General features: G+C 38.8%; 2 protein-coding genes across 2 annotated transcripts in view; one reads left to right on the top strand and one right to left on the bottom strand.

Annotated features, from left to right (window-relative positions):
* The window catches only part of fam162a (family with sequence similarity 162 member A), an 8,486-nt gene extending 7,672 nt beyond the window's left edge, over positions 1–814 (top strand). The window contains exons 4-5 of the mRNA XM_062020693.1: positions 321–429; positions 488–814. Of these exons, the coding sequence (XP_061876677.1) occupies positions 321–429; positions 488–604 (226 nt within the window). The 3' untranslated portion in view covers positions 605–814. The remainder of the gene's footprint in view (positions 1–320; positions 430–487) is intronic.
* Positions 804–22,144, bottom strand: kpna1 (karyopherin alpha 1 (importin alpha 5)). The gene is made up of 14 exons (XM_062020690.1): positions 21,931–22,144; positions 17,229–17,362; positions 13,829–13,942; positions 13,662–13,761; positions 9,532–9,626; positions 9,327–9,458; positions 6,450–6,538; positions 6,272–6,371; positions 6,052–6,215; positions 3,782–3,860; positions 3,588–3,713; positions 2,543–2,670; positions 2,305–2,480; positions 804–1,952 (listed from the first exon to the last, which is right to left on the bottom strand). Exons 2-14 carry the CDS (start codon positions 17,352–17,354, stop codon positions 1,765–1,767), a joined length of 1,617 nt encoding a protein of 538 aa, XP_061876674.1. The 5' UTR covers positions 17,355–17,362; positions 21,931–22,144; the 3' UTR covers positions 804–1,764.

Genomic DNA, 22,144 nt, shown 5'->3' with positions numbered 1-22,144 from the left:
TAGCAGGTCTGACAGGGCGCAGGTGAACAAGCGAGCAGAGCTGTCAATGTTTTTTGTGACCAACAAGTATGTGCTCCAATCACTATCACAAAAAAATAAGAGTTTTAGAAATGATTGGAAATTCAAGACAGCCATGAAATTATGTTCTTTACAAATGTATGTAAACTTTTGATCGCGACTGAATGTGGAAATATTGTATCTGCTAATGTATTTCGGTTGTAACGATAAAAAGAGGCCGATGCCAAATATCAGCCCAGCTGGTAATCAGTCGATCTCGAGACAAGACCACCACGTCTAATCAAACACGTGTGTGTCCACAGGTTTGAAACGCTGGATGCTGCCAGAAACAAATTCCGAGTAAAAGTCTGCTACTTGATGATAGCGGCAACGATAGGTGGATGTGTGTTGATGGTCATCACGAGCAAACGGGTAAGAGCTTTGTGTGTGTTTTCACAACAGAATGCATCATTTTGCTGCGTCATTGCAGGCTGTCGCCAGACACGAGTCCCTGGCGGATCAGAACTTGAAGCAGAAGGCTAAATGGAGGGAGGACCTCCAGAGAGAGCAGGACGCAGCGGCTGCTTTGTCTGACAAGGCCCAGTAGGGAACCTGGATCACCACTGGGCAGACGTTTCTTCAGTGAGTAGAACAGGATGACCAGTCTGTTACAGAAAGAAAAAACTGTTAAGTATTTGAGAGCAGCTGTCACAGGTTGCTCGTGCTGTGGTCTGTTTTTGTACATGCAAGGGAGGAGTAAAGGAAGATGTCATTAAAGGAGTACAATAAGGTGTTTCACTCCGTGCTTGATGAGATGCCTTTATGCAAACGTCAGAACAGGGGAGAACCGCACAAACGCAACACTACAGCGGTGGTCTTTTCCAGAGTCGCTGACAAAAGTAAGCAATGGGAAGGGGACTGGCTAAACGCTCCGTGTAGCAGACTGAGGGTGAGCAGGTTTCATCTGGAGTCTTGTTAAAAAGATCTGGATTGATGACCATTTATGGCAAAACTCCACATTTGTGGCGATCAGATGAGAAAATACTAAAGTTGTTTTGGGCAACACTGCCAATTGTCAGAGTATTTCTTGGAGCGCTGCTCGGATTTAGTGTGCTGGAGTTTTGTTGTTGGCTTCAAGCAGTTCAATAGTAAACACGAGTGTCTGTCAGTCCTCAACTAAAGTGCTGTGAAATTAAATGATGCTAGTACGAATCCCCACTGGATTAGTCTTGTCCAATTGTCTCAGTGTCAGGAAGACTGCAATGTTCCCATGCGTCCATGGGAGGAATGGGGTCACACCAGAGGCAGTCCTGACATGTCTTCAGGGCGGAGGGCCGGTCTCCATCAAGCCGCGTGTGATAGAAAATCCAGCAGCCGCGTCCTAATTTGTCCATCCAGCTCCACGTTGATCATCTTAAGTGCCTTTCCTCGCAGTCGCTTGAGTCCGTGTGTTGGGCAGTCCAGTCACAAGTGGGCCTCGTGGGTCTGGGCGAGCTTCTTCACGCACACCGCCAGCTTCTCTGCCCACAGAGAGCTTGGTGTCGAATCCAAAAAGTAGGATATGCAGGATATGTTTGGGGGAATTCGGGTGATGATGAAGGGGACGCGCACAGGTGAGCTCAACCTTCACGAGCCAGCAGAACTTGACCACCATTTGTGTAGTTAGGATCAAACCAATCTCTCTGGACAATAAGGAGGGGGGAGGAACGAGGCGAGCCCCCCCTCAACCGATAAGAAATGAGCTGAGGATGAAGTTGCGAGCGCAGATTAGAGCTGGAAGCCTTCCATGGGCGCCTCGCACTGCTGGAAGAGGAACTGCTGCTGCTGCAGATCCACCGCCGGAGCGAGAGACGCGTCCTCGTCCTCTGCGTTGAAGTAGCGCTCTATCAAGTCGTACGCTTTCTGGAAGATGTCCTGGTTCTCATGTCTCTGCAGGAACTCCAGCTTGTCCAGACCTGAAAGACAAGTGGTAAGTAGGACAAATAGGAGTTTTTAACAAGTAGTGTCAACTTATCCTTGCAAATATTCAAACACTGACATTCCTTTGTGCCTGCTCTTTGATATTCTGAATACTTTTTCTGACCAGTGACATCATCCAGACGTTTCTCCTCAATGAACTAAATTGAATTCTGTCTCTGTTTAATTCCTTGCTTCGTGTCTGTTTAATAGATGTCATCAGTGTTTGAACCTGACAAAAAGTATTTTAGAAGAACTTAAAGCTGTGGCGACACAAAGGAATAGCAGTGTCCTCTGAATGTTTGCGAGGATAAGGTGGCCAAGTTGACGCAGGTGTAATGTGGTGCATACCGTAGGCCTCCTCAATGAGTGCGCAGTAAGGGTTGATGCCGCCTCCTCTCTTGGCCTCCAGTTCACCCAGTCGCAGGATGTTCTCGATGCCATTTAAGGCCACTTGAACTATCTTGGAGTCCATCAGCGTCAGCAAATCACACAGGGGCTTTATGCAGCCCAGTTGCACAAGGTGCCTGCAGGGGGCAGCACACACACTTAGGATTTCAAAGCTCATTGTGCAGCAAGGTCATCTCACCTGATCTGCTCAGCAGAGCCCCCAGATGTGGCGTTGGTAATCGCCCATGCTGCCTCCTTCTTTGTGCGGAACTCTGCCACTTGTAGGATGGCAATTAGCGGAGGCAGCAGGTTAGCGTCCATCACCATCTGTTCAACAGCATTTAGATGAAAAGTCTTTTTAGTCTGAACTACAGATCCACCCATAGGATACCCATCATTAGGTAGTCAAGAGTAACTCCCTGAGCATTCAGTGAAGCACTTGTGAGCAACATCAGACGTGCACACTGTGGCCACACCAGCATTACACCTGTCCCAAACCTGACATAATTTAAATGTTTTATTATTAAAATAAAATGACAGCAGTCATTTTCATGAGATTATTTTCTGATATACAGTACAGGCCAAAAGTTTGGACACACCTCATTCAATTGTAGATTGTCACTGAAGGCATCAAAACTATGAATGCACACATGTGGAGTTATGTACTTAACAAAAAAAAAGTGAAATAACTTTTATATTGTAGTTTCTTCAAAATAGCCACCCTTTGCTCTGTTTACTGCTTTGCACACTCTTGGCATTCTCTCCATGAGATTCAAGCACACCTGTGAAGTGAAAACCATTTCAGGTGACTACCTCTTAAAGCTCATCGAGAGAATGTCAAGAGTGTGCAAAGCAGTAACCAACGTAGTCTGAAAGGCGACAGACTGTAGGCGATCAGCACTGCATTAAAAAAAGAAAGAAAGGGGGCGTGGCCGTGTGACAGCAGCTCAGCAGACCAGAGAATAATTCTCACAAGTTCTCTAATAAATGCCTTGTCAGATGTCAAGTCGTATTTGTGGAGAATTATTGATAATAAAAAAAATTTGCAGGACGAGCGGGCTGGTGTCTATTACTATCTACTTCAATAATTATAGATGTCTTTTTTTTTAAATACTGGTATCATGTGTATAAATTGTATCTGCTGATGTAGTTGCGGGGAGAAAAAAAAAAAATATATATATATATATATATCAAAATGGCAAATATTGGCACCGATAATGGGTGGATACCTAATCTCAACAGACCTGTATTTGTGCTCGGTTCCCTGCTGTGATGTTGGAGATGGTCCAGCAGGCTTCCTTCTTGATGGACTCTTTGGGGCTGCTCAGAAGGTGAAGAAGGGACTGCAGTGCCGAACAGTTGAGGATAACCTGGATCACATGACACCAAATCAGACACGCCTACTGGCTGCACGGCGTGCCAATGTTGCACCGGTCACCTGTGTCTGATAATCATCCCCAGTCACAATGTTTCCAACAGCCCGAAGTGCAGGAGACACCACCTTGTAATCGTTGTGCCTGAGACAGAACAAACTTGTTGCTGCAGAATGTGTTGTGTGTAGGACAAATTAAAGAATGCGGGGGCCATTTTGATTGTTTTCACCTTTAACACTAGAAGTCCCAGCATTTTTCTGTCTACTTAGAAGACCCAGAGAGGGGTCATTTGGCCCGACGCTTTTCCCGAATACACTAATCACTCATTTTGTTATGGTAATGAGGCTGTTAGGGGCAGTTTGTCTAGGTAGACAGAAAAATTATACATGTGGGAAATGCCGAAAGGAGCAATGGCAGTGCCAGGATTGTGAGTGACTGCTCAAATGTATGTCAGTCACGTTTACATGGACATGGTTTTTCATTCTTTGTAAATATGCTTTTTTCTTTGTAAATTTTTTTTTTTTAACTATTTTTGGCACACAAAAATAACAATTGCTTCTGCAACAACCCTCCACACCAAAACTGGGAAAACAGTTGCTTTTTCATTCTTTGTAAATATGTTTTGTTTTGTATTTTTTTTAACAATAAATGTCAGAGTGTTGATCCCTTCATTCTGTTGATCCTTGCAAAAACACACACAACCTACCTCAGAACTAAAGCTTGAGCTGTAAGGTCCCCTCCCCCACACAGGCTCAAGTGGCCCCCTGCCGTGTGCCACTAACAGCCACATTTTCATAACAAAAGGAGTGTCCACAGGGGGGACTAGGGGTCAAATGACCCTCTTGTGTGTTTTCTAGGTAAAAATGTCAATTGACCCTTCTCTGGGACTTCGCGTGTTAAAACCAGTACAATATTCCATTTTACCCCCAAAGAACTAGAACATTTGTGTGTAAGAAATATACATTTTGTGTGTATGCTTCAGGACCATAGCGTTAAGTAACCAAAAATTTGCTAAAAATGACTGATATAATATATCAGTATATATCCTATACTGCAGTGGTCCCCAACCACCGGGCCGCGGCCCGGTACCGGTCCGTGGACCAGTACCGGTCCGTGGACCAATTGGTACCGGGCCGCGGCCGCACAAGAAATTTTAAAAAAAATGTGTTTTATTAAATCAACATAAAAAACACAATATATACATTATATATCAATATAGTCTGCAGGGATACAGTCCGTAAGCACACATGATTGTATTTCTTTATGACAAATAAGGCGCAAATAAGGACCATAAGGCGCACTGGATTATAAGGCGCACTGCCGATGAGCGGGTCGAGTCAAGTCTATTTTCATACAAAAATCGCGCATTAAAGGGGTCATATGTATTTTTTTTTTCCTAAATGTAAAAGACTTCCTTGTGGTCTACATAACATGTACTGGTGGTTATTAAGGTCAAAATGTTGCATAGATGATGTTTTACACATCATCTTCGGTCCGCAACTACAAAAAGGTTGGGGACCACTGCTATACTGTACATATATTATGTAAATATTACGTATATATGTTATATTTTATATTGCTTTTAATCTATTTTATACCTGCCTTACCCTTTCCATCCTTTGTAACTGAGCTACTGTGTGGAACAATTTCCCTTGTGGATCATTAAAGTTTGTCTAATTCTAAGTCTAAAAAAGCTAGCATGCAAACAGCACTATGCTAACAGTAACAAGCTTAGAGTTAGCATTAGTAAAATATCTAAATAAATGACACAGATGTATACCTGCTAAATTAGCTTAAAAAAAAAACAATCTTAGCGTGCTAAAATGCCAACTCTAACATGCGTCAAGTACTAGAATATATTACTCCTGAAAAATGTGTTTAAAGTGCAAGCATGCTAACATTAGCATGCATCGGGTACCAAAATATGACTGCGGTGTATACCTACAAAATTAGCTTTAAAAAAAGGCTAGCATACTAACAGGTACCATTTGTCAAGTAACAAAATATGAGGTAGCAGGTATTACCTGCTAAATTAGCTAAATAAAACTAGCCTGCTAAAATGCCAACTGTAACATGTGTCAAGTACCAAAATATAAGTAATATATAATAAGTGCATGCTAATGTTAGCATGCACCAGGTACCAAAATATGACTGAGGTATATACCTACAAAAATATCTGTTAAAAAAAACAAAAAAACATTAGCATGCTAACAGGTATTATTTGTCAAGTACCGTAATAAAATATTTGACACTGAGGTGCACAATTAGCAAAAAGGCTAGCATGCAGGCCGCACTTTGCACACTCCCGGTGTAGGACATATCTGTGGCAGCTTACATCAGTAACTCCACCAGCCTGCGACACACTCCCGAGTCGATGACGGCCTGGATTTTGTCGTTGGGTCCGTCAGACAGGTATGAGAGCGCCCAGCACGCGTCGGCCATGATGTCCGTGTCGTTGACAAACAGCAGCCAAGACAGCACGCTGAGACACGGTGACACCTGCGTGAGAGAGGAACCATGTCAAGCGTTGTCCAGCTCAGAAGACATGAAAGTACCTTTGTGAAGTCTGGTGGAGGGTTCTTCCCCCTGCACAGGTTGGAGAGCGCCCACACGGCGTTCCTCATCATTGTTAGGCGGGTCTGTTTGGCCAATAACCTGCAAGGGGGGTTGAGGAAGGCCTGTGGCGTAAATTGACCAACACATGTTCTGTCGAGTACAAGAGCTGCTACTTACTGCAGCAGTGAAGGCAGAATGTTGCAGTCAACAACAAAGTCTCTGCACTCCGTGCTGTCTCCCGCTATGTTGCCCAGCGCCCACACGGCCTGCGGAGTGAAAAACACACATTCACTTTTGTATGGAAAGCGGTTTCTGCCACTAAAAAATAACAACCCCAAAAGTAAGTCACGCTTATGAGCCAAACAGTCATTATGAGTTAAATAGTCATAATTGTGAGAGAAAGTCATGAGATAGGAAAGTCAAATTTATGAGATAAAAAAAGTCATAATTATGAGATAAATCAAAATGATGAGCTAAAAAGTCAAAATTATGAGACAAAGTTTTAATTATGAGCTACAAAGTCAAAATTATGAAACAAAGTTTTAATTATGAGCTAATAAGTCAAAATTATGAGCAAAAGTTATAATAATGAGATTAAAACTCATAATTATGCGCTAAAAAGTCAAAATGATGAGCTAAATAGTCATAATAATCGAAATTATAACAAATCAAAATTGTGAGATAAAGCCAAAATTATAGGATTAAAAAAAATCTAAATTATGAAAAAAAATCCTAATTATGAGCTAAAGTCATAATTATGAGCTAAAGAGTTGAAGTTTTAAGATAAATCAAATCTATGAGCTAAAAAGTCCTAATTATATGATACATCGAAATTAAGAGATAAAGCCAAAATTATGACCTAAAAAGTCGAAATTATGAGATTTACAATTTGAAATTATGAGGTAAAAAAATTGAGTTATAAAATAAAGTTATAATGAGATTAAAAGTCAAAATTATGAGAGTCAAAATTATAAACTAAAAAGTCATAATTATAAGAAAAAGTTCTAATTATGAGCTAAAGTCATAATTATAAGATAAAAAGTGGAAATTATAACAAATCGAAATTATGAGATAAAGCCAAAATTATAGGATAAAAAATCGAAATGATAAAATAGTCAAAATTATGAGATAAAAAGTCATTATTATAAGATAAATCTAAATTATGAGATGAAGCCAAAATTATAGGATAAAAAAAAATCTAAATTATGAAAAAAAGTCCCAAATTATGAGCTAAAAAGTCATAATGAAGAGCTAGAGTTGAAATTTTGAGATAAATCAAATCTATGATCTAAAAAGTCCCAATTATATGGTACATCAAAATTAAAAGATAAATCCAAAATTATGAGCTAAAAAGTCGAAATTATGAGATTTAAAACTTGAAATTATGAGCTAAAAAGTTTTAGTCATAAACTAAAGTTATAATGAGATTAAAAGTCATAATTATGCGCCATAAAAGTCGAAATTATGAGAGTCAAAATTATGAGCTAAAAAGTCATAATTATAAGAAAAAGTTGTAAATATGAGCTAAAGTCATAATTATAAGATAAAAAGTTGAAATTATAACATAAACCGAAATTATGAGATAAAGTCAAAATTTTAGGATAACAAAATCGAAATGATGAAATAATCAAAATTATGAGATAAAAAGTCATAATCATAAGATAAATCTAAATTATGAGATGAAGCCAACATTATAGAATAAAAAAGTCATAATTATGAGCTGAAAAGTTGAGATTATGAGATAAATCTATGAGCTATAAAAGTCCTAGTTATAAGATACATCGAAATGAAGAGATAAATCCAAAATTGTGAGCTAAAAAGTCGAAATTATGAGATTTAAAACTTGAAATTATGAGCTAAAAAGTTTTAGTCATAAACTAAAGTTATAATGAGATTAAAAGTCATAATTATGCGCCATGAAAGTCGAAATTATGAGAGTCAAAATTATGAGCTAAAAAGTCATAATTATAAGAAAAAGTTCTAATTATGAGCTAAAGTCATAATTAAAAGATAAAAAGTTGAAATTATAACATAAACCGAAATTATGAGATAAAGTCAAAATTTTAGGATAACAAAATCGAAATGATGAAATAGTCAAAATTATGAGATAAAAAGTCATAATCATAAGATAAATCTAAATTATGAGATAAAGCCAACATTATAGAATAAAAAAGTCATAATTATGAGCTGAAAAGTTGAGATTATGAGATAAATCTATGAGCTATAAAAGTCCTAGTTATAAGATACATCGAAATGATGAGATAAAGCCAAAATTGTGAGCTAAAAAATTGAAATTATGAGATAAGAAAGTTAAAAATTCAGACATAAAAAGTCATAATTATGAGATGAAAGGTTGAAATGATTACATAAGAAAGTCAAAATGATGACATAAAATTTCATAATTATGAAGTGAAAAGTACAAATTAGGAGATAAGAAAGTCATAATTACGAGAGCCATCCATTTATGTACTTAACAAAAAAACGGCTTGTCCCTCTGGGGATATTATTAAAAGTCAAAATGAGGAGATAAAAAGTCAATAAGAAATAGTTAAAGAGGTTCATTTAGCCTACTAATGTGTATTTATAAATGGTTGATTTATATAGGCTAGTAAGGTAAAGTTTTGTACCTGACAAGTTTCGGCTATCTTGCTTCTGCAGCCTTCCTCAGAGGTGTCACGTGATGTTAGTGTGACGTTTGGTGGACATCCGGATGACAGGGGGCGCCCCCCTACCCCCGACGCACACCAAGGGACACCGCCATCCCACCACCTCAGGTGGGATGGAACAATCCATATAACACGTCACAGATGACGTCACACTAACATCACGTGACACCTCTGAGGAAGGCTGCAGAAGCAAGATAGCCGAAACTTGTCAGGTACAAAACTTTACCTTACTAGCCTATATAAATCAACCATTTATAAAAAGAAATAGTTGTTTGACTTTTTATCTACCTTAATAAGGAAAAAAAGCTACTTTTTATTTAATAATTTTGACATTTTATCTGACAATGATGACTTATCATTGGGGTATTTTGTTGTGTACAATCCTTACCTGCTCTTGCACATCTTCAAAATCTGAGCCGAGCATCTCTATGAAGATGGGCACGGCGCCCGCCTGGATGACCACCCGTGTCTGGTGGGAGGTTCCTGACGCGATGTTGGTCAGCACCCATGCCGCCTCGAACTACAGCCAGATAGCAAGCAGCAACTTGACGCCAGCAGAAACCACATTTGTGCCCACGGGATTCGGTTTCTACCTGCAACGTGCAGTTTTCTCGCCTCTTCAGGAACTCCACGAAGCGCTCCACCACGCCCGCCGTGGCGATGACCTCATCAATGGGTGGATTGGGCTCTGGGATGGCAGACGGGCCACAACATCAAAGTACAATAGCAAGTGAAATGGTCTGTTGAGGACGCTTTAGAGAACTGGTCTAGTCGAGGAAATTACTAGGGGGGTGTGGCTCAGTTGGTAGAAAGTTAAAAGTTAAAGTACCAATGATTGTCACACACACACTAGGTGTGGCGAAATTATTCTCTGCATTTGACCCATCACCCTTGATCACCCCCTGGGAGGTGAGAGGAGCAGTGAGCAGCAGTGGTGGCCGTGCCCGGGAATAATTTTTGGTGATTTAACCCCATATTCCAACCCTTGATGCTGAGTGCCAAGCCGGGAGGTAATGGGTCCCATTTTTATAGTCTTTGGTATGACTCGGCCAGGGTTTGAACTCACAACCTACCGATCTCAGGGCGGAATCTCTAACCACTAGGCCACTGAGTAGGGCGGCCGTGCCTGCAACTTGAGGGTTCCAGGTTCCATCCCCGCTTCCGCCATCCTAGTCACTGCCACTGTGTCCTTAGGCAAGACACTTTACCCACCTGCTCCCAGTGCCACCCACGCTGGTTTTAAAGGTGTCAAACTCAAGGCCCGCCACATTATTTGATGTGGCCCGCAAAAGCCTAGAAATTATATGCGTTAATAAAATGCTTAATCTTTTCTTACTAAATATATTTATTTCCATTTTGACGTTAAAAATCATGTCCTGCATGCAATTGCATATCTTTTAAAATTCAATATTAACAAAATCTAAATATTATATTTTCATGTATTCCAAAAATATTATTTGTCAAAATAAAGATGCTGTACTTAAGTATCTGCTTGACTTATGATTTCAAAACAAATTGTCAATCAAATTGTAGACTGTAAAATTGACAATTTTTACGGTTAAATTGCGCCGACTGAGTTTTTTACTGTAAAATCAACTTTGGTACTGTTTTTTCCCCATATACAGTAAGACACTAAAACATTAAAAAACTAACAAAAAAAACATTGACACAAGATTTTAAGGTAAAAAAACTGGCATCTCTGTTGCTTGAATTTTACAGCTAAAAACAGTGGTATTGTTTTTCCATTCCATTCCATTTATTAAATTTCTTTATTTATTTCTTTATTGATTAAGCTGCCAGTCTTTAAAGTAAAATTTAAAGATTTTTTTTGCAGCTTATGTAAAAAATATATATTGTTAATGTATTATATATATATATACTGTATACATATATACACATCTATATTCATATATTTCTCATTGTTTAATGCAGCCCTCTGAAGCCAACCATAACTGCAATGTGGCCCTCAATGAAAAGGAGTTGTACACCCCTGATGTAGATCATGGCTTTCACTACGTAAAGCTCTTTGAGTCTCTAGAGAAAAGTGCTATAGAAATATAATTCACTAAACCAGACCAGTGGAACTCAAGCCAATAAATGCAAAATAAAAACTAACTGCTTTTTAATCAGGCAAAACATCCTGCACATTGCTTATTTTCATGTTTTAAGAGAGGGGTCGCCAACACGTCCATCGCGATCCACCAGTTCCTCTTTGAGACCCTACTGGTCGATGGCGGAATAAATAATGTATTAATGTGATATCAGTCACACCCCCACCCGCAGAGTGAATAACAGACCCGCATTTTAACCCCTGAACACGCCCGCACACCTCGCCTCTCTCTCTTCAGCCTCACATCCTCCGCTCTCGACAACGCGGCCACTCTACCATCTGAGCCACGCCGCCCCAATCGTTCTAATCAGGCAGAAATGTTATATTTTTTTCCACATATTTGTTGCACCTTATCCCAACTATGGATTCTTTTTTCTAAAAACAAAACAATCAATTATGTTAAAATTGACAAGCTAATCGTTTTTTTGGGTTTTATTTACCCCTGTGACATACCGTCTTTTCCGGACCATAAGGCGCACTGCCGATGAGCGGGTCGAGTCAGGTCTATTTTCATACAAAAATCGCACCTGATTATAAGGCGCATTAAAGGGGTCATATGTATTTTTTTTTTTCTAAATGTAAAAGACTTCCTTGTGGTCTACATAACATGTAATGGTGGTTATTTGGTCAAAATGTTGCATAGATGATGTTTTACACATCATCTTCAAGTAGCTTTCTGACAGTCGCTTCAGGATGCGCCGTTTTGTGGGCGGTCTTATTTACGTGGCTCACCTTTGACAGAGTCTTCTCCCCGTCATTTTTGTTGTAGCGGTGTAGCGTGCAAGGACGGGAGTGGAAGAAGTGTCAAAAGACGGAGCTAACTGTTTTAATGACATTCAGACTTTACTTCAATCAATAACGGAGCAGCATCTCTTCATCCGCCGGAAATGTGTCCCATGAAAAACCGTCCGACCGGAACTCTCTAATAACTAAAGTTCCTTGGGTGAATAAAGTAAACTCACCATACCGGTATGTTTTAGCGCTTTCATGGCAAGATTACTGACAGATAAGTAAGAACTTTACACTACTTTGTTCCGTTAATTCTGCTGTAAAATAAAATAAAGGCGCTCCAGAGTGAGACCTCTCTCCCGGTTTGAAGCGAGAGACGAACAAATGCGAAACTCAACAACTCTGATTGGCCAACATGTCTGTCACTCAAACGTCAGTGACGGCAGAGAAAAAAAAAAAAAAAAAGCCTCCACCTCTTGCGATTAAATAATTGCACCAATTAAAACCTGCATGTTGATTCGATGTCGAGTAATCGTGCAGCCCTACTTCATTGTAGTAATATGATTAACAACAGCGTTCTAAAGTACAGCAAAACAACATCATCCAACAAGAAAAAGATAAGTTGATACTAATAAGCCATAATAAATAAATACAGTATATGTGTAAGATTTTTTTGATTTTTCTGCCAAACAATTTTGACATTGCCAGGACCCTGACCACGCCCCTACTGCCACAAATGAGTTGGCGGTCTGTGGGAAACACCAACAATTACTGGATTTTTTCGGACTATAAAGGCGTAGATAAAATCCTGTAATTTTCTCAAAAATCGACAGTGCGCCTTATAACCCGGTGCGACTAATGTCCGGAATAATTCTGGTTGTGCTTACTGACCTCGAAGCAATTTTATTTGGTACATGGTGTAATAAGTGTGACCAGTAGATGGCAGTCACACATTAGAGATATGTGTAGACTGCAATTTGATGGCAGTAAACAACACCAAAACTTTAAATGTTCCATTGGGAATATAGAACATAACACACAGCACTCAAAAATCTGTCAACATTTTTTTAGTACAACTTCGGTAAGTTATGAAGCTGCACCACTTGATGGATTGTCGGCGCATCAAACGTACGAGTATTATTATGGTGCGTGTATAAAGACCACAAAATGGCACCTATTAGTAGACATTTTACCTGGCGTTTTGTTTCGCAATATTATGCAAAACCAACTTTTCTTAACTTCTGATACCTGTTGATGTGTATTTGGGATCTGCATAAGTCCTGAAAATGTGCGTGCGTCCGCAATTGTAGTTTGTAGTCATAAGCTTCTTCTTTTTCTCTACCTTCTTATGTGGCATTCATCTTCCGCTGTTGCAATTTCTAATATAAAGTAGTGTAAAGTTCTTACTTATATCCGTCAGTAGACTCGCAATGAAAGCACTAAAAACTGTAGTGGGTTTACATAATTCACCCACGGAACTTTAGTTATTAGAGAGTTCCGGTCAAACGTTTTTTCACGGGACATATTTTCGGCATTGTTGTTGCACTAGTGAGCCACGGATGAGGAGATGCTGCTCTGTTATTGATTGAAATAAAGTCTGAATGTCATTAAAACAATTAGCTCCATCTTTTGACACTTGTGCCTTGTGTATGGAAAAAAAAAAACTGAATACACCCGCCCATCGGCAGTGCCCCTTATAATCCGGTGCGCCCTATGGTCCGGAAAATACGGTAATTCCGAAAGGAGTCCTTCCGTTTAGGAAGCAAGTGAAAAATGACAAAGTTAACTCGACAAGGCACATTTTGGAACAATTCTTGTGTATTTTTAGGTTTCGAGTTGGAAAATAAGAGTTGATGCAACGGCAAGACGAGAGGCCGGCTTTACCTTTAGAAAGGAGTTTCCTAAATCGCTGAGTGCCGATGAGTTGTTGCTCGGGAGAAGTGGAGAAGATCATTTGAGTCATGTCCTCCGAGATGACGGCGCCCTGCACACAGTGAAGAATTCAGCATGGTCACAACATGAACTTCAATAGTCCTCATCATAGGTCTCACCATGAGGGGGTCCATGTTGTTAGCCTGGGACTCCAAGTAGCCGCTGTCAGCCATTCCGTCGTCTTCGAAGGCGCCATCATGATCCACTGTGGCCACGTTTCTCCTCTTGAACAGCTGGTAGAGCAACGGCAGGTCAAGTGTGACTGACATCCTTGTTACATCACATGTCCTGCAGCTGCACCTTGACTTCTTTTACTGACACCATTGATTGATCCCAGCATAACTACTTCTTGTCCTTCATTTCACCTCAACTCAATTTGCTCTGCTTTTTTCTGCTTTAAGGTCCACTTCTTCTTACTTGAAGCTCTGCTTCTTCCTACATTAAGGGGGAACCGCACTTTTTTTGGAATTGTGCCTATCGATCACAATCATTATGAGAGACAAAAAGACAAAAGGTTTTTTTTGCATTCTAACATAAAAATCGTCTCGTTCTTGGTGGCCAGCAATGCAGCTAATGTGAGCAATCATTTCCACCACTACATCACTTTAAAAATGCATTCAAAAAGCGTCAACAATACTTCATTTACGTTCTGCAACCTGTGTAATAACCAAGCTGTAGCAACATTGTTATTGTAAGAGAGAACACTGAGGAACTCTTTTTTTAGCGTACTAACACATCGGTGTCCTACGTTACTGTGCAATCAGCGATTACACGCCAACTGGACAATAGTTATCATATTTATTTACATATTTAATCCAAAATAAAATGCCTGCACAGCATAGGAGGTAGGAAATGCTGACTCCCACCCCCTCGGCACACTGGGAACCAGCATTACTCCTCTCTAGTCAGTTCACTAGTCACTTTATACTTTTTATTGTCTCGTTTTTTCTACATTGCCTCTTAGCGTGGTCTTAGGCCATATTGCATATTGTGTATATTGTGTTGTTTTTGTATATTGTGTGGTTTCTTCTTTTTTTTTAAATGCAATGCACCTTAGGGAAGCAACCTAAATTTCGTTGGACCTGTACCTGTACATGCACAATGACAGTAAAGATCATTCATTCATTCATTCATTATTAGCCGTAAAAGCTAACTACAGCAAGAGATAAGCAAGCTTCTACGTCAGCACAAAACGTGTTTGAGTTTTTAATGCACAACAATGCGATAGAACACCAATCTGTACTGACTGAAAAACATGAACTTAAATGATATTACAGTATCTGTAAAGTATAATTCATGTTTTCTTTGTACACAGCTAGCCATACAGCGTACGTACTGTAGTTGTTGTCTGTTTGGTCCAGCTGGCCGGGAAAGTTTCCTGTTGATTTTGGGCAAGCAATCCATTTATGTCTAAATAACTTTGATCCAAGTTCCATATTTATACCGTCAAAATCGCTTTCATCCTTCTCTCCGGGCTTCCATCTGCTTTAACGTCTCACTCTTCCTTCTGCTGGCTTCTATAAGCAGCAACAGTTCATCCTCAGTATATTCAGCTTCAAAAAGATAAGGTTGTGAATCCTCATTTGTCCAAAAATAGTCGTCTTCGTTGTCTGTTACCAAGTCTGCCATGATTACAACACACACTTGTGTTTGATTCCAGAAGCAGGAACACACATTGTCATACATGTTGCCAGAAGTCAGATGTGCGCTGCTATGGAAACAGAAATCTATGCGCTAAAATAAATCAGTTTGGCAATTATTCAAATTATCAAAATACATATTACATATTGTTATGAATGTGTCTGTTACTACATTAAATATATACTTGCAGTGTGTATATAAGACATATTACATATTGTTATGAAGGTGCCCGTTACTACATTATTTATTTATTTTTATTTTTTTTTATATCTATATATATATATACATATATATATACATAGACATATATATATATATATATACATACACACATATATATATATATATATATATACACACTTAGTGTGTATATATATATATATATATATATATATACATATATACACACATATATATATATATATATATATATATATATATATATATATATATATATATATATATATATATATATACATATATATACACTTAGTGTGTATATTGTACATATTACATATTGTTATGAAGGTGTCTGTTACTACATTGTATACCGGTATATACTTGCAGTGTGTATATTGTACATATTACATATTGTTATGAAGGTGTCTGTTACTACATTACATATATACTTGCAGTGTGTGTATAAAACATAAATATTGTTATGAAGGTGTCTGTTCCTACATTACATATACAGTGGGGCAAAAAAGTATTTAGTCAGCCACCCATTGACAATCAATGGGTGGCTGACTAAATACTTTTTTGCCCCACTGTATACTTGCAGTGTGTATATTGTACATATTACATATTGTTATGAAGGTGTCTTACTACATTATATAAATACTTGCAGTGTGTATAAAAAACATTACATATTGTTATGAAGGTGTCTGTTACTACATTATGTACAGTATATACTTGCAGTGTACATTTTGTACATATTACATATTGTTATGAAGGTGTCCGTTACTACATTACATATATACTGTACTTGCAGTGTGTGTATTGTACATATTACATATTGTTATGAAGGTGTCTGTTACTACATTATATACTGTATATACTTGCAGTGTGTATATTGTACATATTACATATTGTTATGAAGGTGTCTGATACTACATTACATACTGTATATACTTGCAATGTTTATATAAAAAATATTACATATTAATATGAAGATGCCTGTTTCTACATTATATATATACTTGCAGTGTGTACATAAAAAATATTACATATTGTTATGAAGGTGTCTGTTACTACATTACATATATAATTGCAGTGTGTATATAAAAAATATTACATATTAATATGAAGATGCCTGTTATTACATTATATATATATACTTGCAGTGTGTATATAAAACATATTACATATTATTATGAAGATGTCTGTTACTACATTATATATATATATATATATACCGTACTTGCAGTGTGTATATAAATCATATTACATATTATTATGAAGATGTCTGTTACTACATTATATATATATACTTGCAGTGTGTATATACATCATATTACATATTATTATGAAGATGTCTGTTACTACATTATATATATACTTGCAGTGTGTATATAAATCATATTACATATTATTATGAAGATGTCTGTTACTACATTATATATATACTTGCAGTGTGTATAAAACGTTGATGGAGGGTGTTGAAGTTGTTTTAGAGGCCTTAAAGCTACAACAGTGACTCCCATTAGCTGCATCTTTCAAGTGTTTTGTTACCATCTTTAAAATCCTTAAAAAAAAATAAACAAAAAAAGACATGATTGTGAACGAGAGGCTAAATTTAAAAAAAAGTGCAGTTCCCCTTTAAGCTCCGCTTCCTCCGGCTCCTTTTTGGACATGCTGTAATGAGAAACGGGAACTCACCTGTTCATCCTTCTTCTGTTTACGGAGCTGCAGACCCTCTTCTTCCCGCCGCCGTCTCATTTCATCCGTGTTGAGAGACTTGTTCTTGTAGCTCTTGAGTCGAGCATTGTCCTTACTCTGACTCATTGTGCAGCCTGACAGAAAAACAAGATATAATTATGTATTGATGTTAAGTAACCCTCACCCGACTGCCAGACTTTTTATAAGTCATTGAATCAAATACACATGTTCATGGTTAGAGTAAAGCTGCAGAGATGAATGATGACAGAGTTGCCAACAGTCCCTTGAAAAACTGAATCTTCCCGTATTTACAAGTAAAAGTATGCACGCTGTATTGGAGGTGTCAAGGGATGCACTTTGTCCCTTATTTTTAGTACCGGTGTAAGTGACCAACAGAGTCGATTATTTTGTGTTCGAAGTGGCCAAAAAAAGACAATTGCTATTTTATATTCATGTTCCAAGGTTAGCGCGCCCCATTAAGTTATTGGAAAAAGGTTGTCAGTACAGCAGATAACACATCTGGGGACCCCTCCAAGGTTTGTCATTGTCATCCTATTGGGTAGAGTTTTTCTTTGCCCTTATGTGGGATCTGAGCAGAGGACGTCGTTGTGGCTTGTGCAGCCCTTTGAGACACACGTGATTTAGGGCTATTTAAGTAAACATTGATCGATTGATTAATGGCGTGTCATTTGTTCCACAGAAAAGAGCTACGAGTGGGTGTGACGCTTCTGCGCAGTGACAAATTAATATAGCACACAGACAATAACGACACTGAGTGGTAATCCTCTATTTTTGTCAAAGTAGTTCTCATAGTGATGAAAACGGGAAACCTGCGCGATCATCAAGCTAAACACCATATGTATTATTTTATAACTCAAACAGTTAAATTTGATTATTACTTTTATTCTGTTAATTGAAGAAGGATCGATTTTGATTAAAGACCAAAATAGATATTTTATTGTTAGAATAATTATGTGTAAGTTATCACACAACTCTTATGCTTAAAGGCCGTTGCTATAGTTATTATCAATTGTGCTGAAGTTGTACTTTTCTATCTGTGCAAAGGGACAACGTCTCGTATCAGTGTTTGTGTCCAGAACCGGCCTGCTGACTGCCAAGGGCGAACATCGAGTGCCGTGACCCAGACAGAGCAGAGACAGGGCAATATCACAAGTGTCAGCACATTACCCGAGATTTTGTCCTTTCGGTCATAACCCAAAGATCATGACCATAGGTGAGGATGGGAACGTAGATCGAGCGGTAAATTGACATAAATGTTTGTGCCACTGCTTAATAATTGTTTAATAAATACACTTTTGCTAAATTGACTTAGTTTTGATTTCCCTCTCTGCAAGAAAGTTTAAAATAAGCATATATTAATGCAGTATGAAGAACAATGTTTTAATGTAGACTAGGGATGATACTCGAAACCGGTTTTCCCGGTTGTTTGATAAGAAAAGAACCGAGTCCTCGGACTTGAATCCCTTTTTGAGAACCGGAACCCGTTATAGAGACCACTATAGTAAAGAAAAAGAGTTGGTTCTTTATTCGAATCCCTGGGACCAATCCCGTCCCGACCAGAAATGCCCCGTGAGACATCACAAGAAATGAGGTCACGTAGCTCAGTCATTAGGCGCAGATAGGGAAAGCAGGAAAAACAATGCACCGGAAAAAGCGCTCCAAGGTGTAATAAAGTTCAAAACAAAAAAGTATAATCCAATGAATAACTTTACTGAGAGATTTGAGCAGGGTACAAACACATGACGAACACTTTTACGACCAACCAGGCTAGCAACGCACCTTCTTTATGGCAGCTGTCGCAACGTTCTTAAAGCAACCGCAGCACATACAGACTGTATATGACATCTCCATTTTTAACTTTTGTTTTTCTTTCCTTGTAAACAAAACAAAATCACACTGTATATGTGTTGTCTGTCTAATTATAAATAATGCAGACGAGGCGTGTTGGCTGAGTTCTTGACGTTTACTTTCACAGCGTGCTCATAACCTCATTCTTAGCTGCCGGGTGGTGACATGCAACAACACTTTTTCGGGGCGCATGCTCGTCGCTCCCGTTGCATGCTGGGTAGTGTAGTTTTTATATTCCTAGCTCATAACATCACATCGTTCCCCCTATAAAGAAGTAATGTTAACTCAATAAAGTGTATGTCTTTTTTTAGCTTTAACTTTTCATTTTTTAGCATTGTAACCACATTTGCAAACAACTTGTCTCTTCATAGAATTTTCTTTCAATAAAGAGATAAAGAGCAAAAATGTCAAAGCATCATAACAAACAGTTATGTCAAATAGCAGCAGAAGTGCACTTTTTGGAGAGCTGTATTATTTTCAGTTTTGTGCCCAAGGGACTGATTTTATTTAACACTATAGTATTATTTATACACCTATAGTGATCACAGAGACAGGTTTTTTTTGTGTTACTGTATATATTTGTTTTTCTTAAAAATCCCACTTAATATACTTTGGGTAACAACAGTCAATATTTATTTATTTTATTTTATTTTTTTAGGGGGGTAACAGTCAATACTTATTTATTTATTAGATTTTATTTTTTTCTTATATAATAAAAGTGGGCTTTTGTTAAACCAAGTATTGTGTGTTTTCTTCCATATACAACAACCTATCTGGACTCAATAAGAGAATCGATAAGGAATCAGTTCGATAAGAGGATTCGATAATAGGCTCAAACTAGATAATTTCTATCAAACATCATCCCTAATGTAGACACATAGAAACATCATACTGCTGTGATTATATGCATCGAGTGTTCATTCAAGACTAAGGCAAAATATGGAGATATATATCGTGATCGCGATATGACCTTAAAATAGGCTGACCATACGTCCTCTTTTCCCCGGACATGTCCTCTTTTGCGGGTGTGTCCGGGGTGTCCGGGCGGGGTTTTTTAAATGCCTCAAATGTCCGGCATTTTGAGTTAGGATTGCGTGTATTTTCAATGTACGTCTTGGGCAGCGATCGGCAACCCCTAACAACTAAATTAAGGGCGTGCCGTGATGGCACTGCATATATTATCCTCTATTACTTGCACAAACAGCATGCCAGCCCGGCCTCATGTTGTATGAAGCTTTAACTTGCACATGTGGGAGACAGCAAGGCATACTTGGTCAACAGCCACACAGTTAACACTGACGGTGGTCGTATATAACAACTTTAACACTGTTACGTTACAAATATGCACCACACTGTGAACCCACAGCAAAAAAGAATGAGAAATACATTTCTGGAGAACCTCCGCACCGTAACACAACATAAACACAACACAACAAATACCCAGAATCCCATGCAGCCCTAACTCTAAATTTCAAAAGAGTTTTGAGGCTCCCATTGTTTTCTTTCATTTGTGAAACTCGTCAAAATGGCTCTTTGAGTGACAAAGGTTGCCGACCCTAGACACTAGGGTTAAGTTAAGAAGGGGTTAAACAAAACAAGCTGTGAAGGTGCGCACGCAGAAACATTCGTGAGGGAGGGGCAGAGACACAGAGCGAGAGAGCTAGTGAGTGGAGACAGACGTGAAAACAAGAAATGCCGAAAAGTAAATGCAACTTCACGGATGATTTGCGGAAAAAGTATTTATGTTTCGGTCCTGGCCGTGACACATGGGAAGCAGAATGCACTGTGTGCAAAGCAGGAACGTGTATATCTGTGGCAAATAAAGATCTACAAGCCCATATCGACACTACAAAGCACAAAACAGCTGCGCAGGGCGAGAGCTCGTTTATGACAACCTTTTTCCAAAACACAACATAGAATGTGAGATATAACAGGATAATGCATACATTTGTCATTTGTTTTCAAAACGCTTACAAAAAAGTGGTACCCCAAAAATTTACTGTGAGACCCCATTTGTATGATTTGACGGGGTCCCTGGGACCCCATTTTGAAAATTCCTAGCGCCAACACTACTGTCAACATAGGAGAAAAAATGCTTTATTTAAATAAATATATTACTTATGAAGCAAGTTCGAGTATCATTGGCAAATTTTCACCTAGTCCCGGCCTTGGCGTGCTGCCCGCCTTGGCACGCATATATGTGTCCTCTTTTTGGGATTTCAGAATATGGTCAGCCTACTTAAAATATCGAGATATTTAAATAAAGGCCATATTGCCCAGCCCTAACCCTTAGTATACATATGAATCCAAAACCTGCACATATAATTTATTTCTGGCTGGGGCCAAACAGTAGAAAACTCATTACATGCAAATAAGAAGAGGACAAAAATAAATAAATAGGTCGACCAGCCCTGCAAGGTATCACTTTTTTTCCCCGGGAGTTGGCAACCCTGATGACAGTTGAGCAAATGAGAACATGTTTGGCTAGCTGCCTAGCATCAACACAACTGCTACTTACTGCGACACGACATGAAATAAAGAAAACAGAGAACAACATATAACGTGTTGTCCCCCCCTGGAGTGTTTATATCACACGGCGACATAACACCGACACTTTACGGCCTTTTGGCACAATCTGGTGTTTAAAATTAGCATGCTAGCACAGTTAGCTCATGCTAGCACAGTTAGCTCAGGCTAGCGCTTATTGGGTGACAACACCGAGCGGCGGCGCCATTTTCACGTCTTTTCAGACGCCCGTCGTTCGGCACGTTTGAAGAAAGTGATACGCGCCAGCCTTGAAGGGCTAAATGGGTGTCGAATATTCAAATATCACCTGTCAAATTGGGTTCCTTTAATCCCTTAATCGTCGGGCCTTTTCAAGCCGTCGCCGGTGTTACACTGCGCATGCGCTGTCTTCCCCCTCCCCAGCTGTTTATACCGAGTCCGCCCTATCGACCCGTCAATCATCTTTCATAACAAGTTAGACTTCGTATTCATCATTGTAGAATGCTAATAACCCGCGACGTTTAAATGTGTGACTATGTTAT

Source organism: Entelurus aequoreus, linkage group LG15 (assembly GCF_033978785.1).
Source record: "Entelurus aequoreus isolate RoL-2023_Sb linkage group LG15, RoL_Eaeq_v1.1, whole genome shotgun sequence".
Lineage (NCBI taxonomy): Eukaryota > Metazoa > Chordata > Actinopteri > Syngnathiformes > Syngnathidae > Entelurus > Entelurus aequoreus.
This window is presented reverse-complemented; position numbering and strand designations above follow the sequence as displayed.

Bases quoted from the DNA above. Each gene is read 5' to 3' on its own strand.
- kpna1 (XM_062020690.1), bottom strand. From the start codon at position 17,354: ATGAGTCAGAGTAAGGACAATGCTCGACTCAAGAGCTACAAGAACAAG. The intron at 13,943-17,228 runs GTGAGTTCCCGT...TTGCTCTACCAG, and splicing joins AACAGAAGAAGGATGAACAG to CTGTTCAAGAGGAGAAACGT. The intron at 1,953-2,304 runs GTATGCACCACA...CTTGTCTTTCAG, and splicing joins ACTCATTGAGGAGGCCTACG to GTCTGGACAAGCTGGAGTTC.